This window comes from Schistocerca cancellata, chromosome 1 (genome assembly GCF_023864275.1).
Source record: "Schistocerca cancellata isolate TAMUIC-IGC-003103 chromosome 1, iqSchCanc2.1, whole genome shotgun sequence".
NCBI lineage: Eukaryota > Metazoa > Arthropoda > Insecta > Orthoptera > Acrididae > Schistocerca > Schistocerca cancellata.
In genome coordinates this window covers 178,699,245-178,719,123 of record NC_064626.1, presented here as the reverse complement: position 1 = coordinate 178,719,123, position 19,879 = coordinate 178,699,245, and the positions used below count along the sequence as shown (strand labels likewise).

Genomic DNA, 19,879 nt, shown 5'->3' with positions numbered 1-19,879 from the left:
TCTGCAGAATAGAAGTTGGTTAGTCAGGCTTTTGACAGGTAGTTGCATTAACCTGATTTGACAGTGCATAAGAAGCTATGTATCTGAACTTCTGAAATCCAGACCCTGGTGGCTAGGCATGCCATGTGATGAACAACTCTGGAAATCATTATCTGCTAAATGAGACTCAGAAATTTGTTTAAGTAGAGAGACAATCAGGAGCAGAACTAGTGTTCCTACATCACATCTTATGAGAGGCTTACTTTCATCTGTGTAGAAAATCATGATGGGGTATCTAAGTATTACATATATGACTGAGAATGTTTTACATTGGAAGTATTATCAATGCCACATGAATTTTTACTTTAATAAAATGTGATAATTTTTCTTACTGGTTTAGGGGATATGGCACAAGTTGTACATTCACTTCATTCTGAACATGTTCAGTGAATGGTTGTGTCTTTTGAATCTCCTTAGAGCAATTTACATACTACACAAATTCTGCAACGCCCCTTAACAAAAGTAATCCTCTGTTATGACTGCTGTCTTAGACTGTCATTTAAAATGTTCCAAAGCTGCTCATAACATCTAAGTACAAATGGATTTTGACAAATTCTTGCCATTTTATTTATATCCCTTTTTCATTGTGAAGGCTCTGAACCAAATCTACTGGAGAATATGTTGAAATCAATATTATCAACCATTTTCTGTTGTACACTGCATAGGTAGAACACTGTTAATGATTACTTGTACTTCAGCCCACAGGCAGTTCCTGTGGTTGATGATAACAGAGATTACGAAATAAACAGTTAACAAGAAGCAAAATCCAGTGTATCGTAAAAGTCGTCAAAAACATGTACAATTAGTCCAGGGAGCAATCTGAATTGAAAAACGTAAACAAAGGCGAGGTCAATCACTCTACTATTCATGGTATGAGAACTGCCGAACAAGTTCAGGACCACAGTATTTATGGGCTCTTTGTCATGCCAATAGAGAGGCCCACATAATATGCCCAGTGCCAACACACCCTTCAAGGGAGTATGCTGTGGCTGTGATATGAAATCTGAGTATCTCTGACCTCTCTTCTACACCAACACTAGGTCTGAGATGGTAATCTCAATCACTGTCGCACACTAAACCCCTCCCCCTTTAATCAGGATGTAGGGCTGGGAATGACCCAACCTGTGTTGACATTTTCAGGAAGGGGAAAGAGAGGTGGTGGAATCCCCACCAAGGGTTCCTGCAGTATTTCCTTATCACAAGTGGCCATGTCAAATGTGGGCACAACCTGTGGAATTGCTGGCTTGCCGGTTACTGGGGTGCTGCTTGCACCTATGTGCAGGAGAGCTGGAGTGGGAATGGGAGGGATAGTGGTCCAGCCTCAGGAACCAGTCGGGGTATCTGATGTCGGTGAGAGTTGCAAGTGGCATAACAGACCGAATAGGTTCCATCTCCATAGATGCCCATCATCGGCCGTTGTTAACACCTGTTGTCATTTGCAACAAGGGTGGCAGTTGTAGCATTGGCAGACAGGCTGTTTGCCAGGCTATTCCTGGGACTGGTTGTGTGAGGCATGCCTGGTCAGCAGCTGAAGGGGACTGTGGAGGGTGAGGAGGAGGGGAGGAGATGGCCGAAAGTGCGAGCGAATATGTGAGAACCCATGTGGTAAGAAGGCTAGTGCATGAGGGGTGGGCCTGCTAATTTGAGTACAGAAAGTTGATGTTGATGCAGGCTCTGCAACCATGCAAAATTTTGGCCAGATTGAGTCCATTTACTGGGATGGACCTGTAGATTGTGAGGAAGCTTGTGATTGCTTTCCCAGAGTTGACTGTCAACATTATCTTGTACATCTGCATTTTGAATGTTCTGAACATACTCTCAGCTTCCAAACTGGATGCTGGATGGAAAGGGGCAGTAGTCAGATATTCAGTAACACTGTCATTACAAAAATCCTGAAACTTAGGTAACATGAATTGCAGATCCATTGTCAGAAACCAGATGGAAGGTGTCCCCTTATTGCAAATATGATGGAGACGAAACAGATCATAGGGGCTGTGGTGTTGGTCAACACTGGGCCAGTACACATAACACCACACTACTGCCTTTATTCTGCACATTCACCAATGTGCAGTGTGTAGAAACTTCGGTATGCAAGGGCAGAGTGAGGGCAGAATTACAACTAGTCATTCTGATTTGCCTATCGGTTGGGCTATGCTAGTGTCATAATGAAAAATGTCGTGTGCCATGCTGAGTCTGCACCCTTCGGCAGGGTGCTCCAGCCAACCTCACTCTACAGCAATCAACATCATTCACAGCAGTAGGTCATGAGCTATTTCTGCTGTTACTTCAAATTTGCATGCCATAACCGGGAATTCACCAAGGGTGTGTCACTGATTGGTGTCTAAGGCAAAACACAATACTTTGTACCAGGCTAACACTACATCTGGACCACAAGGCAAAGTGGGAAAGTGTGTTCAAGTTTGAGTGCTGTGTGATGGGTCTATAACAGATCTTGTAATTATAGTTACCCACTGTTGCAGCTGCTGCATCAAGTTCCAAGAGGGACCTAATATCAAAATAAGGGGCTTGTGATCAGTGATCAGGTGAATCATGGTACCATTGAGATACATGTGAAACTTCTTGACATTGTATATGATAGGCTACACCAATTTCTGAATTTGTGAATAATTTCAATGTGTCGAATTTAATGTTATAGATGCCAAGACAATTGGTTGTTCTGTGCCACTGTAATATTTATGGGACAGCACTGCATAAATGCCATAATCTGAGTCATCAGTGATTAGCATTACACATTTGCTGGACTGAATGTTGCTAAACAAGGGACCAACCTCAGGCACCTTTTAAGTTGCAAGGAAGCTATCTGGCACACCTGTGTCCACATGAACTTAATTCCTTTTTTATGCAACTGATTAAGTCAGAAACAAATATGGGACACACTGGAAATCAATTTCAGATAATAATTAACTATGCCCAGAAATGACTGTAGTCTCCGAGGAGCTGGTAAGTTACAGATTGTGTCCACTTGTTCTTGTGTGCATGTGAGCTTTTCTTTACTTAGTATACACTGTCTGACAAGGGAAGAACTCAGGGATATAAGTGAAGTACTTAAAAAGCATGGTTGGACATCAAATCTAGCTTTGTACATGTACACAGGGCCGCTGAGAGCCAGGGCTGGAACTGGGGGGAAGATTTGCGATTCGACCCCATCTCCAAATATGGCAACACAAATTTTGTTGTTATGTTAAAGAAGGTTTGACATGATTTAAACATAACACAATTCAGAGGAATATTTGAGGTACACAAAAAATTCTAATTGAGATAGAATAAAGAATGAATGTAATTTCTCATTAAATACTAACCATATCTTCACAAATGCAATTGGTTCATGCACTGTGTTCCAAAAAACACGTGAAGATTTGATTTTTCAGGGGATTTTATTTGGGGTTATATTGATAAGGTGGAGCAGTGCATGGCTTGTATTCCTGCCATCATATATTTTACAACCTGTTTTTAATGTACTTCCATCTCACTACGTCAATTTAAATTACTACTGTCACTGAGTTGCTGCTTGCCTGACCGTGAACAGCGTTAGCAGATCATATCGATACATCCCCTCTCCTAAAATCTTTGCTTGACCTCTATTAATTCTTGCTCATTGTCTGTTGTAAGTTAGTTAGTCGTAGTTCAGGTTGCGAGTTCGGGTCGGCCAGTCAGTTGGAATGCTTCTGGACCACAGTCCGAACCTGCCAGTCGGGAGTCGCACTGCGGCACTAGTGCAGTCAGGTTGGAGCAGCGGAGGTCTGCGTCAACATGGCTCACCTGACCATTGCCGCCATGCATCACTTGAGCCGGGCCATGGTCTTGGTGGATCGTCGGTCGGTTGGCCTACCGGACGATGCGTTTTGGCTCGCCGATTGTTCATGAGTCAGCTGTGTGTGTGTGTGTGTGTGTGTGTGTGTGTGTGTGTGTGTGTGTGTGTGTTTGTGCTATGAGCTTTGTGGTTCACCAACCCAGGATGTCAACGTTGAGTAGTGTTTTCAACTACCCAAGCCACGTCAATTCTTGTTGTGGTGGTTCGTTTCGGTGGTTTGCTGTTGGCGAGGTTTCCCTGTGAGCAATACTGAGTGTTTCTACTGCTGAAATTTAGCCGCTATTTGGTGCAATTAACTATTTTGCTTGACTAAAATTTGAGTGCACCAGTGGAATTTTCTGCCTAGTGGCCATTAGTGTTCCAGTTACCTGCCATGGCCACTAACGTAATTTTAGGCAGCGTCCTTTCCTCACCTGTTGTTGCTGTCCAAGGCCTTCTGCCTTTAAGTCTACAGTAATAGATTCTAAAATTTTGAAACTTAATTGTGGCCTTCAGCCATTTGTATTGCACCTTGCATATGTCTGTTCTATCTACTTTGCTGTGATGTTTTTTTTTTTTAATTATTTTATTGCTATCTTAAGTGGATTTTTATCTTGTTGATTTGTAAGGTTTCTTGTTTGGAGGACTTCAGCTGTGAAAGTGTTGCATTAGGTAAAGGTCCGGCTATGTGTCACTTTGGCTGTAAAATTTATTAAATTACAATAAATTACAATTAGAAGGTGGAACTGACCACAACCTATTTGGCCCCTTTCCACAATCCTAATTACCTGTTCTGTCCAGCGAGTTTAGTGGGCGTATTGGGCGTCACCTGTTTTGGATAGCCCTTGGCCTAGTGACCATTTGTATACTCATCAGAAGAACTGGTACACTGCAGCTATCTTCAGTACAGGATCAAAATTTAAATACTACACACTTTCTCCAACCCAAGCAAGTTTAGAAAATTGGTTGGTTCTTTTGCATTAGGTGTGGTCTAGAGAGGACTTCAGATGGTTTACAAGAGCACAACTTGTTTGTGTGCAGTTCCTGAGAAAGCCCGGAAAACCATGATTTTTTGGGTACAAAAAGTACAATTTTTGGTGATGGCCACTTCTGCAGATTCAATTAATGGCAGACTGTCAGAAGTTTTGCCGTATATTCCTAAGATATTGTTAGGTAACATTTAAACTTTTATCAGTATCATTATCCATTACTAAGAACCAGTGGTTCAAAGTTGTTGTATGAATGCAGTAAAATAAGCATGTAATAACCATTCTGACAAGTAAACGTAGTTTCAAATGACATTGTGGGCACACGGCAAGGGAGCATTGAAAGGTTCTGAGGTCATAAAATTATGTTTATAGTCATAAAATTATTTAATTCGATAGATAAAAAATCTACTCACCATGTGGCCGCAGAACACACACATAAAAGACTGTTGTGATGGGCAATCTTTCGGAGGCTGAAGGGTTGAAGGGGGCTATATGTTTATAATCAGCATTTTTTCACTGGTAAAATTTTATGATGCACTGTCTCTGTATAATGGGCAAGTCACATCTATACAAACATGCCCAAAATGGTATTGCAGTAGCAAAAAATAGGCTATAAAGGGTCTTAATATTCCTTATAAGAAAATGACAGCCAAAAATTATGTAAAATTAGGAAGACGGGAAATTAAGTAAAATATTTCTAACAGCATTTTTACTCTTTTATGATACAAATCGTAAGCTGGGCATTTTCAATGAACTGCAGCGGATGAGTAGAGTCTTGAGAAAAAACATAAAACAAACAATTGTGTGTTAACTTTATATTATACATACTTATTTGTTGTTTATATGTATCAAAATATAAAAATGTGTCAAAGTGTATAAATTAACTGTCAAAACTTTACTGATCTATAGGATTTGCAGCAGGCAAAGCAGGTGAACCAATGAAAAAATGCCGCCATCAGAGCACAAGAAGATGAATATATTCCTCTTGAAAAGATTTACAGAAAACTGGGGAACCAGCTGCCTCAGGCTTCATTCCATGCACATCACCAAAAATTTTGGCATGCATATATACTCATGCTTTGTTTGTGCTGAAAGAGAGTAACAGAGAGACAGTGATAGTGGAGGGAGTGAAAAAGAGAGGGGACAGTGATGGTGGAAGAGAGAAACTGTCAGTGAATGACAAACAGAGATGAATGAAGAAGTGGGCTCTAAAGAAAGAGGAGGTGTTGATGATCTTTCCTTTGTGGGGGACCACAGTCAAGTAGAATTTTCTGAAACAAATTTCTGTCATTTGATTGTTAGTTTTTAATTGTTTTATGCAATTATTTCAGTTTTATAGCCATTTTAAAGTGCATGTCAAAATTTTAAAATATGTCTGACCTGTGTGTGACATGTTGTTGTTCAAAAAACATTTTTCTGGTCTTATGAACAGTTGGATATTTCACTGTGCACAATGTCAGTCATATTACATATCTTCAATATGAACTCATATCCTGCAGTGCAATAACTCATCTTATAAGAGCAGAAATATGTTTACAAATATAGACTGGGTACAATAATTTAGAATATTGTGTGTTAAAATGTGGGAATATGTTCACATGAAAAAATTTTTGGTGAGGAAAGTGGAATGAAGATTGAGGCATCTTGTTACCTAATTTTGTGTTGGTCTTTTAAAGAGGAACACATTTGTCTATTATGTGCTTCAACAGAAGAATTATTCCACTGGTTCATACTATGATACTATACATTGCATGAGATATTGCCAACAGAATTCTAGTGAATTAACAGTTGCTCATGGTGTAATAAGTTGAATCAGAGCATGCAGTAGTATACACATGTGTATCATCAAGCCGCTATTTACTTATTCAGTATTACAGTACATGTCAACATTTGAGTTCATAATTTTCTGTATCACTAATACAGTGTTTGATAATTTTTGTTTTCTGTACAAAAACTAGTGCTCATCATTCTGATTTTACACGCTTTTGCTCCAGCAGTTTCCTTACCATGAAAAAAAATGAGCTACTGAAGTTAATTGGTTTCTATTTGTCACAGTATATCTTCTGTGAAATTTGTTTACTTAGTTTCAGGTATTAAAATGTGAGAACTATTCAGAAAGTAGGGAACGTTTTGGTATTAAAAAAAAAAACTAACTACAATAAATACATTTTGTTATATATACCTGAAAGAGCGACTGACATACTACTTTTCCACATTCACCAGTCACATTGAGGCACTTATCATAGTGTTGGAAAAGCTTTGAAAGACCTTTGTCATAAAATTCTGCCACCTGAGACTTCAGCCAGTGAGTCACGCCTGCCTGGAGTTCTGCGTCGTCATCAGAGCACTGCACTGCAAGCCAGTTCCTCATCTTGGGAAACAAGTGGTGCAAGATCAGGGCTGTAGGGCAGATGAGGGAAAATTTCCCATTTGAATGAATTAAGGAGTTCTCTAGTGCGGTTTTCTGTGTGAGGTTGGGCATTCACGTGCAAAAACAAAATTTTGGATGTCAGCTTCCCTTGGCATTTGTTTTGAACTGCTCTTCTAATGCTGTCAAAAGTTTGTCAGTACCAGGCAGAATTTATGGTTGCTCCACATTCGAGAAAATCAGTAAGAAGCACACCTTGCCTATCACAAAACACTGTTGCCATCAACTTCCTTGCTGAGAAGGTTTGCAAACATTTCCTTCACTTTTGGGAGGACGTTGTGTGCCCCCACTCCATTGACTGTAATTTTGTCTTGCAATTGATGTGTTTCACCCAAGTCTCATCAATGGTTACGATTCGATCCAGTAATGAATCACCATGTTTGTGGTAGGCCTCCAGAAATGTCATCGTTGCCCCCATTTGCTGTTCTTTGTGGTGCTCTGTAAGCATTTTGGGCACCCATAGTGCACAAAATTTGTGGTAACACAGCTTTCTAGCAACAAAATCAAACAACAAAGTCCGTGAAACATGTGGAAAAGAAAGCAAAAGCTCCATAATTGTGAAGCAATGGTTTTCACGAACCGTTTCACCAACTTTAGCGACAAGATTGAGAGTCACAGTGTTTGGCGTTCACTCTTCTCTTCATCATCAACATTGGTTCAGCCACTTTTTAACTGAATGCACCATTTCCAGACAGAACATTCACTCATTACTTTGTTTCCATACACTTCTCACAGTTCACAGTAAATTCCCTTAAGTTTGGTATCAAAAACTGTATCACAAACTGCATCTCATAACTGGCAGAATTTTCGATTGCAGCACACATTTCAAATTTGAATGAAAAAAAAAAAAAAATCTGATGCACAGAGACATTCCTGCTGTCACGGATGGATGACAACTGAGCTGCAGTTGGCATGTGTTTTACGATGGAAACGTTCCCTACTTTCTGAATAGCCCTCGTAAATAACATTATTTTTCAATGAAAGTGGGAAAGACAGGCTGATAACTGATGATGAATGTTAAAGTGCGCCCTTATTGCCTTCTAGTTACAAATTGTACGAAGTTGAGTAGAAACTATGTCCACTCTCAAACCCCAGAAGTTTGAGTTTTTTGTGATGTTTGAAGTTTGCTGACTCACTATTGTGATCACCAGTTTCAGTTAGGCTAATATTTAATCAATGTGTTTAACAACATAAGAAAACATATACAGAATAGGCTACTTGTTTGCAAGGCTTAGCACACAATTGTGATTTTTCCTATCAATAGTGTGGTGCATTGTATGCAGAATCATTAATCCTTTAAGTTTAATATATGTCTGTTCCCTTACTGTGAAGGTAGTGCAAAGGCTTTGAAGTCATCTCATCCAACCCTGAATGACATGCTAAAAAATTGCCAAAGCTCATGATGTAACAGCATCAGTGTGAGCTATATTTTGTGATACTTCTGGTGTCAACTTTCTTAATAGTCATTATGTTCTACAGTCAACTGATGACAACTAACAATATTTCCATATAAAGGAAGCTGTAGCACGCCTGCCTGATGTGCCCTTGTAAAGATCATGCTTTGCAGTGAATTACTTCCAGCACATTTATTACATTCCAGTGTAAATTCAAAACTACACATTACTGGACACTGCTTTATGAAAAAACATGTTTATTTTAATGCCCTCCATTATTTCAGAAAACTAGTAACAGCTATTATGATAGATCTTGTATAATGTTTATGACATCAAAATTATTTGGAATGTAGTAAAACAAAAAGAGTCATAAACCATATCTTCGGTTTCTCACTGCGGCTTTGAAAGAACAAATATTCCAGTCACACGAATCATGAATGAGTGTGCAAAGGTTAAATATATCAAGAAAGAATACTAGTGCTCTGACACTTTAATGGAGTAGGAGACTGAATATATAGACACACACACACACGGTGGTTCCTTGATGGTGACCAGGGCAAATATCTCATGAAATAAGCGTCAAATGAAAAAACTACAAAAGAACAAAACTTGTCTAGGTTGAAGGGGGAAACCAGATGGCGCTATGGCTCGCCTGCTAGATGGCACTGCCAAAGGTCAAACGGATATCAACTACTTTTTTTTTTATTTTTTTTTATAGGAACCCCCATTTTTAATTACATATTCATGTAGTAAGTAAAGAAATATGAATGATTTAGTTGGACGACTTTTTACACTTTGTGATAGATGGTGCTGTAATAGTCACAAACATATGACTCACAATTTTGGACAAACAGTTGTTAACAGGTAGGTTTTTTAAATTAAAATATAGAATATAAGTACGTTTGAACATTTTCTTTCGATTGCTCCAATGTGATACATGTACCTTTGTGAACTTATCTTTTCTAAAACATATGCTGTTACAGCGTGATTATCTGTAAATACCACATTAATGCAATAAATGCTCAAAATGATATCCGTCAACCACAATGCATTTGGCAATACGTGTAACAAAATTCCTCTCAACAGCGAGTAGTTTGACTTCCATAATTTTTGCACATGCATTGACAATGCGCTGACAAATGTGTCAGGCATTGTCGATGGATCACGATAGCAAATATGCTTCAACTTTCCCTACAGAAAGAAATCTGGGGACGTCAGATCCGGTGAACGTGCAGGCCAGTAATTTCTCTTGTGCCCAGTGGCAGAGCTGTACACAATGTTCAAAGTCATTGCCATGCAATTCCTGACGCATAGAAATATGGTACGAGTGCAATCGATGTTGATGTAGCATTCTCAACACTGATGTTTTTGAGATTCCCAATTCTTGTGCAAATTGTCTGCTACTTATGTGCTTCAACGACCAATCCACCTGTCCCGAAATATGCTTTCAATACCGCTTCAACCGCACGCAAGCTACGTGCCGGTCATCCTTCATGTTGGAAGTACACTGCCATTCTGTCATGCAGTGAAACATCTTGTAGTAACATTGGTAGAACATTACGCACGAAATCAGCATACATTGCACCATTTAGATTGCCATCCATAAAATGGGGGCCAATTATCCTTCCTCCCATAATGCCGCACCATACAGTAATCCGCCAAGGTCACTGATCTTCCACTTGTCACAGCCATTGTGGATTTTACATTGCCCAATAGTATATATTATGCTGGTTTATGTATCGCTGTTGGTGAATGACACTTCGTCAATAAACAGAATGCACACAAAAAATCTGTCATTGGCCAGTAATTTCTCTTGTGCCCAGTGGCAGAGCTGTACACAATGTTCAAACTCATTGCCATGCAATTCCTGATGCATAGAAATATGGTACGAGTGCAATCGATGTTGATGTAGCATTCTCAACACTGATGTTTTTGAGATTCCCAATTCTTGTGCAAATTGTCTACTACTTATGTGCGGATTAGCCGCAACAGCAGCTAAAACACCTACTTGGGCAATATCATTTGTTGCAGGTCGTAGTTGACCTTTCACACGTGGCTGAACGCTTCCTGTTTCCTTAAATAACATAAGTATCTGGCGAATGGTCCGGACACTTGGAAGATGTCTGCCAGGATACTAAGCAGCATACATAGCACATGCCCGTTGGGCATTTTGATCACAATAGCCATACATGAACACAATATTGACCTTTTCCACAATTGGTAAATGGTCCATTTTAACACGGGTAATGCATCATGAAGCAAATACCATCTGCACTGGTGGAATGTTGCATGATACCACGTAATATACGTTTGCGATTATTACAGCGCCCTCTATCACAAAGCAAAAAAAATGGTCCAACTAAAACATTCATATTTCTTTACGTACTACACGAATATGTAATAAAAAATGGGGGTTCCTATTTAAAAAAAAACGCACTTGATATCCATTTGACCTATGGCAGCGCCATCTACCGGGCCAACCATAGCGCCATCTGGTTTCCCCCTTCAAGCTAGACGAGTTTCGTTCTTTGTAGATTTTTCATGTGATGCTTATTTCATGAGATATTTGGCCTGGTCACTATCAATGGGCCACCCTGTATATAAAAGTCAACTGGTGCCAACAACTTCATCTAAACAGGTGCTATGATTAAACACCTGAATCATATGACATAAGACAGAACCACTTGTATCGCAGAATGTGTTTCAGTTGAAAAATTTAACTTCTGAGAGTTTCAATAGCAATGGTAAGTTTATACAAGTGAGCTGTGATTGATATTGAAATGTCAATCTGAGCATTCCAATGGGTATCAGACATGGAGTATAAAGACCTTTCAACACCTTGTTTCAGAGTTTCCTACCGTTATGAACTTTTACTATTACTGAGCAGGCTGTGAAAAAGGCCAATCTCATAGAATAAAGTATCTGATTCTTGGCAACTCTCAGCTACTTGTACTCCATATAACAAGGCTCTGATGAGCACATGGAGAGATTTTACAAGAGGATTTCACTGAAGAACATGTGTCTGAGCTCCTTTATATGACCCTTTAACATTACTTCTGCTATCATAACCTTGTCTGCAGAATACCTGTCTGAATTGAGTGTTTCACAAGTATTGATCAAATGAAATGTGCAATAGTAATTCTCATTCTCTAACTGCCCTCTACAAATTCCAAAAACTGTTAATCTATTTTGTTTATATCAATTTATTTATTGAAGTAAATATAATGCAGGGTGAATGTTGTTTGTTCAATACAATTTGAATCAGAAGCTGAGCAATAATACCTGAATAATGCTTCTCATTTTCTTTCTCTTCCAAGATGGTATGCCTGTCATGATGGGCACAACTAGAAATAAATTCATTCTGAATATCACATGACCAATAATGCACATGTAAAGACTTTTCAGATTCTTGTCGGTCTCTGAGGTTGCTAATGTGTTTTGCAATAACTGGATCACAGTGACTCAAGAGTTCAAATATTCTGAGGAAATTTCCATTATTTGGATCTGCAATTTTCTGAGCTGAATCTCTGAATGCCAAGCCTCTTTGACCAAGGCATAATATCACATCAAGTAACATGAGAGCTCCAATGTAAGTTGGCTTTCTCAAGGAGGTTAAAATCCTCCTTGGCTATTCCACAGACAAACAAAAGAAGAACATTACCTCTTCACTTCTGAGCATCAGTATGGCCAATGTACCACAACACGTCATTTCATTTCTTGTTTCACAGTTCTTCCAGGACTACTTATTACAATCAGAAATATTTTGTTTTGTGTTTACTCTTGAATGCAAAATATTTTCTGTGTACTGGTTTTCCTAAAAATCACCTTGTGATGGAACCAGAAATACCTGACTTCTGAATGATGTTGGCAAACATACAAAACTATAGCAACATTTCACAGCTGCTGCCATATATATTTATTGGGGAAATGTTTTGATAGGATTTCCAAGAACTTTTAAAGAAAGCACTTTTTTGACTCCATCACAATGTGGTTTTAGTGAATGATATCTAAAGAAAATATAGTGCATTCAAGATTAAACACAAAATAGATCATAATCCAACTGGCCTATATGACTCACAAAATGGAAGAACTGAAATGGAAAGAAAGTTTGATTTTGCTGGTGCTGTGGTAACGTTCTTTTATTTATTATATGACACAAAATTTATATGCAATAGCAGTCCAATGTATGCCAACTTAGCTCCCTAGGTGATCTGAACCCTTGAGAGAGCTGTGGCCTCCATGTGGCTTGGGCCCCAGGGATTTGAATTTAATATCAGGCCTACATGTACAAACTGTTGTTAACTATGTAAATAATTAACGTTGCAATTCTCTGTAACTGGTAGAATGGCCGACAGAGTGCATTAGTGTTGTTTGTGTTTAGCCTTGTTACCAGGGCTGGTATGGTATATGAGTAGGAAAAGAATCATATGTTAAGCGATCACTGTGAAGGAGACAGAGAGGTTATGCACATGTTGGAGACAGCATTATCAGCACCTGACAGAGTTTGAAAGGGGCCCCATTGTGGGTCTCTAAGTGGTCAGCTGGTAGCGTCATATAATATTTAGCCTGATGATGTATTCAGATATGACAGTGGCCTGATGTTGTACTGCTACAGAATGTGAGGGCAGGCATATTGATCACCAAGTTTCTTGTCAACCTCATCTGACCACCACAAAGGGGATCACTGTATTGTGCACCAAGCACACAATAACCATTTCACATATGTGTCTGCCATCTGAGAACACATAATGGTCTCACTACAACATTTTGTGTCATCCCATACTATTGGCTCATGGCTACAACAGCCAGACTGGGAAATTACTATTCCAATGTAGTCTGGCATTAGACCACAACATCAACAGCTGTATTTGGAGTGGTGCAGTGACTGGGAAGCATGAACTGCTGGTGAATGGTGTTCAACTTTGAATCACAGTTCTGCATTACGTTGGATGACCATTATCAGTGGGTATGGTCGTGAGCTGGGAAGAGCTCTCATTCTTTCATTGTTTGGGAGAGTCATGGCTGTGTTACTACAGGAGTCATGATTTCAGGTCATGATTAGCAGTGATTGAGAGGACTCTAATGGCATAATCGGTTGTCATGGATATCCATGCCCAAGGCACGATTCGAACCTACAACTGTAGCAGCTGCTTGGTTCTGAACTGAAGCGCTTAGAACTGCTCAGACACAGCAGCCGGCTGTCTTGGAACTCTTGCATAACCTACTGCAGGTTCAAACATTTCCTTATATTTGTGCACATCCTTTATCCCATTCCTTGAACTGACTCATGGTTGAAATTAGATTCACTTGATCTTTAATTTAGAAACTATAATGCACGGTAAGTGGCTATAGGCCAAAATGTTTGTTGTTGCCCAAAAGTTTAGCACCATCAGGGTTAGTTATTGAGCAACATTTTTATACTAACCTTGGACTGTGACCTGACCTCACAACATGACTGACTGTCCACTGTCTGTCACCACTCTGCAGATAGGATACTGCATCACCACTCTGCAGATAGGATACTGCACCTGTGGGGAGCCAATGTGCCAGTACTTACAGAGAGTTAGGTGTCATAGTCTCAAACTGGAATTCCAACATTGCTCTATTAACTTCCTGCTACAGCTACATCCCATCTGTTGCTGATACTGGCATTGAGAAGATCGTGAGCAACACACTGGTGGCTGTTGCTATTGTCACACAGCTGCCAAGGCACACACTAAATGTCCTGGTTAGTAGCACACAAAACAAGTGATATCATGCAAAGGGCAGCGACAGCATCAATGCCTTGGTCTGCAACCTGCACAGGATTTGCTTGCATTAACTTTTCTGGGATCTTTGACAATGATGTGGAGGAATATTTTTTATAAGTTTCACCAATGGTGAACAAAGGGCTTCTGTTTGTCTGTGTCTACCAATGATGAGGCCAGTGGACTGATAACAACAGCTGCGATTACTGAATAACACTCAATGGATCACTGGTTGACCCAATGCTGGGTATATCAGATGATGACTTTGGTAAGTTGTCTTCAGTTGACTGTAGAACATAATGACTATTAAGGAAGTTGACACCAGAAGTATCACAAAATATAGCTCGCACTGGTGCTGTTACATCATGAGCTTTGGCAATTTTTTAGCATGTCATTCAGGGTTGGATGAGATGACTTCAAAGCCTTTTCACTCCCTTCACAGTAAGGGAACAGACATATATTAAACTTAAAGGATTAATGATTCTGCATACAATGCACCACACTATTGATAGGAAAAATCACAATTGTGTGCTAAGCCTTGCAAACAAGTAGCCTATTCTGTATATGTTTTCTTATGTTGTTAAACACATTGATTAAATATTAGCCTAACTGAAACTGGTGATCACAATAGTGAGTCAGGAAACTTCAAACATCACAAAAACTGAAACTTCTGGGGTTTGAGAGTGGACATAGTTTCTATTCAACTTCTTAGAATTTGTAACTAGAAGGCAATAAGGGCGCACTTTAACATTCATCATCAGTTATCTGACTTGCCTCGCAGTGAAGAACAAAAAAGGGTAAACAGACCTCCCAAATCTCATTTATCTTGTCAAAACAAGCAAATGGTTGAGGAGAAGGTGATGACACTGTCGCTGCAGCTGATGAATAATTTTGATTTTATAGTATCTGTAACAGTAATTCCTGCTGTTACTGCAACTGATGTTGCAGCAGCAACTGCTGTTGACACAGCTTTGGAAACAAGATCCGTATCTCACAATGAATAGGTGTGTGTTGAGAAAGTCCTCATTGTCACTTTTCTCTCTAATTTTGGTGTATGTAGAACTCAGTTTATCATAATTGACATTGGAGGTATGTGGAGAAGGGGAACAACCAGGCAGTTCCTGTTCTGAATGATGGCTGTGTTCATAAAGTGAACATCGAGGCATATGCAATTTCCAGAGCACAGCAACACTCATAAACAGTGTGCAAATAGTTCCAGGAGCAATTCGAATCAAAAACTGTACACAGAGGCAAGATCAGAGACTCAAACTTCGACAATGTGTATAAAATTCCTCAGAGAATAGTGAGAACTGCTGGACAAATGTGGGACAGTGATATTTGTGGAATCAGTCCTGCCAGTGGGCAGAAACAGATGATGTGCCTGAGATTGTGGCAGCACTCTCCATGAGAGCAAGCTGCAGATGTGGTATGAAGCCCAAGTATCTCTGACCTTTGTTCCATATCAATACTCAGGCTGTACAAGAAATCTGAATCACTGTTGTATATTAAAATCCAGCTCATTGTAAACACCACTGAAGACAAATTTTTTTGACATACTATTGTTTTGTTGTTCAGGCATTTACCAATGTCACTCTACTTGATTGTTTCAGAAGTGTGCATGAGTTTAACATGTAACCAACAATGTATCATGATGTGACAACACACTTTCCACACAATATGTATAGATTTGTGTACCTCCAGCTTGTCACCTTAATGCATGCCTCATTTTGGTGCTACTAATCTGGGTAACCAGAGTGCGAATATTTGAGAAATATTAAATCACAAATGAGCATTAAATCAAAACTCACTACATTAGCAAGACTCTTTTATTATACTTCTATAGATTTGACACACATCATAAAAAAGTAACAGTTTTCTGAACAGGAATGGGAATACTGTCTAATACCAAATACCAATCATTAGTTTAAACCAAGGAAAGTATCAGACATTGTTACCCTAAAAACAAAGATGCTGTGACTGATGGATATGTGTGTGTGTGTGTGTGTGTGTGTGTGTGTGTATACCTGTCATTTTTCCCCCTAAGGTAAGTCTTTCCAATCCAGGGATTGGAATGACTCCTTACCCTCTCCCTTAAAACCCACATCCTTTCGTCCTTCCCTCTCCTTCCCTCTTTCCTGGTGAAGCAACCATGGGTTGCGAAAGCTTGAAATTTGTGTGTGTGTTTGTGTGTTTTTTATTGTGTCTATCTACCAGAACTTTCTTGTTTGGTAAGTCACAGCATCTTTGTTTTTTATATATATTTTTCCCACATGGAAAATTTCTTTCTATATATATAATCTGGCAATCAAGATATCCTTAGTTACATGAAAATTAAATAATTTTATCAGAAATGTTTTCTGCACTGCAGTGGAGTATATACTGTGTAACAAAACCTCCTGACAAATCATAAATGTATGCTGTGCCTGAGAGAAAGTATATGGCATGGAACTGCTTAGGTACTACTGTGGAATGATGTTTCCATCCTATAGTTGTACATACACTGTAACAAAACTTCCTAATAGATTGAAACTGTGTGCTGGTCCAGAACTACAAACTGGGTTATTGCCTACCTTTTCTATCTTACTCTTTCTCACGCGAGTGTTTGGATACCAAGAAAAACCACTATATAAATGTGAAATGGAAGAGAGATATTGGAAGACTGAGTCTTTATTTCAGGACAGAACAGTTCATAAGAGTGCTAAAGAGTGCTAAGCATGATATGCAAGTGTTTGTATCTGAGTGCTGGACTGGTATACAGTTTCAGTGCATTAGAAAGTTTCAAGATAATAAATCTGGTCTCCCCACCAGATAAGCATGCCTCCTTTCCACGTGGTTTAACTAGCTCTGTTTGTGCTAGTTTCAATGTGTCTGTCAACAATTTTGTACACTATGCGTCTGTCATGTGTTTTCATTGAAGGGACATTTTAAGCACTCACTTGAACTTATACCAGTAAAATGGAGGCTGTAATATTCTTTGTAATCAATTGTTCATAGAAAATAAACATTTGAATGATACATAAAATGCTCACACAATTTTGTATTATTTCACTTGACTTGTCCTATATTACTAGCACCCCCTTTGTACATATATTATCAACAGGATCAAATAAAAAATCAAATCAAATCAAACCCATTAACCAAATGCAGTGTCTTGTTTTTTCATCTTAGTCTTTCAACAACATATGTTGACCTGTGTTGCATTTTATTTAATTACACACATTATGCCTAGTAAATAAAATGATAAAAGTGAAGATAAGTAAACATACTTAGTTACAGACTCAGTTCCAATATTTCAAAATTTATTTGAGAAAGCAGATATAATGCAATTAAGTCTACTTGTCAAACAATAATAATCTGTTTTCAGCCCCTCCACCTGGCTACTGGAAACACTCATATTTGATCTTATGGAAGGACTAAAGCTCAAGTTAAAAATTGTGAAACTATATAATTGTGTGTTATGGCATCTACCTTAGGTTGATGGAGTATTACCTCCATAATAATAAGAGAAATTAAGAATCACATTAACACACTGCTCCACATAAATAAAAATCAGACTCTATGTGGGAATCATCAACACAAAGTTACTCCAGTCATGAGTCTAGATCCCCTTCTAATATTAACTAACATACATAAGTGATCTATAAATGACACTAAACAGCTTCTCCAAAATAGCAATTTCTGTAGATGACATGGATGTGCTAATGAAATTAATAGAATTATCAATATCAGAAACAGAAATAATGGAAAATCCAGGATGTAATGATATTGCAACATCATAAATAATCAAACTGTACCACAGATAGTAATTTCATAAGAATTTCAAAAATATTTTGAACACAACTCAGTCTTAAATGTTCACTCTGCAAATCTCAAACAATTCTTTATTAAAAACAATGAAACATATAAAGAGAAGCTAGGAAAAATGTACAACGGACGGTGAATGCATACTTAACAACTGTTAAGACTTGAGGAACTATAGTTACACTCAAAACAAACAAAATCTTTCAGGACACCAAACGATGTTTCTGTGTACAAAGGGAGAAAGTCAGAGATCTCACAAGAAAGACAAATATGAAAATTGTAATTGAATGTAAAAAGAAATTGTCACACAAAATGCTATATCTTGGTTCTCAATGTTTATTAAGGTCAAGTGTCAGCTTCTGTCATTTGCATTACTGAAGATGAAAGCACTGTTATGTTGCTTGCACTGGCTAATGATAAATAGGGTCTTCTTTTCTGTCTCACAATGTCAAGTAATTTGTTGTTGTTTCTGCACACATTACTGTTCTACACATATGAAAATATATTGATTATTAGGAGACATAAACTTTATTTTCCACAGTAAGATAGAGTTACTTACTAGAACAAATATATGGGTTACTTACATGCCTCCTCTTTCTCCCTGCCTGCTTCACCTGTAAAAAGGAAACTAAAGTCAGTGCTGAATGATTGTTAATAAGACTTTTAAGCAAGTGTTGGTCACCACTTCTGTGTTTAAACAAGAAGAATTTTCTTCACATAAGACCTAGCTGCCTTTCCCTGAATTTCCTTTCCTCTTTCTAAAGGAATTCTGTATTGAACTTCCCTTTTCTTACATCTACACACATAAGTATGTTCTAAATCAAATAAAAGTACTATGCATCCTAAAACTAAAACTCTGGGAAGCCATTGAACAGAATTTTTATATTCATAAAAATCTTATTAGTTATTTGTTTAAAAAATCTCAGGACTCCATACAGTTCTATTCATAGACAGTATCATAATCCAGTTGAACAAAATTGTACTTCCTACCATTAGCCTATAAAAAATGTGTTACCATTCAGTATCCCATATGGGTTCCACATATTGAAAATACAATAAAGACAGTATCTCATATCCTGTACTTCTATAGCAACTGAACTTCACTGGTAAATAAGCAGTTGTGTATGCCATTAATGTAACACATCAGGAGTTGCAAAAAAGCAAAAGTGTTCATTTGTTGAACATCTGCATAAATAAACAGAACTGAGTTACTAACATACTATTTTTGATCCATGTGACGATTTCACTGATTGTTAATTCTTCCTAGCTTAGCTTTTTGAACTATGTCACCTCTTGTAAATTTTTTTTAAATTTAAATTCATTTCATTTGTTGGAGAAACTATGAACCAGTGGAAATAATGGAAAAAGGAAGCTGTAACTTCTGGAAAAACTGGAAAGTGCTGCAGATAGTTATGCTAAATAAAATATTTCACAACAGAGAGTAAAATAAAGTTTGCAACTGATATATTGTACTTTTTTGGTGTATCTGTTGGCTACAATGCAACAGTCTTTCTTGTCTATTTTTTCATTTATTCATTTTTCTCAATAGGGCACAAATTTTAGTATTGATAACATCTGACTGGAAGATATGAACCCTTACATACCATTTCGCTTGGTACACAACACTGTCTATCTTTTCAGATGGCTTCTACAAGATTTCAATTTATATC

At 38.2% G+C, this 19,879-nt stretch overlaps 1 protein-coding gene across 1 annotated transcript in view; it reads right to left on the bottom strand.

Annotated features, from left to right (window-relative positions):
- The window catches only part of LOC126168267 (calcium-activated potassium channel slowpoke), a 908,898-nt gene that overhangs the window by 263,460 nt on the left and 625,559 nt on the right, over nucleotides 1–19,879 (bottom strand). The window contains exon 15 of the mRNA XM_049920542.1: nucleotides 18,794–18,823. Within this exon, the coding sequence (XP_049776499.1) occupies nucleotides 18,794–18,823 (30 nt within the window). The remainder of the gene's footprint in view (nucleotides 1–18,793; nucleotides 18,824–19,879) is intronic.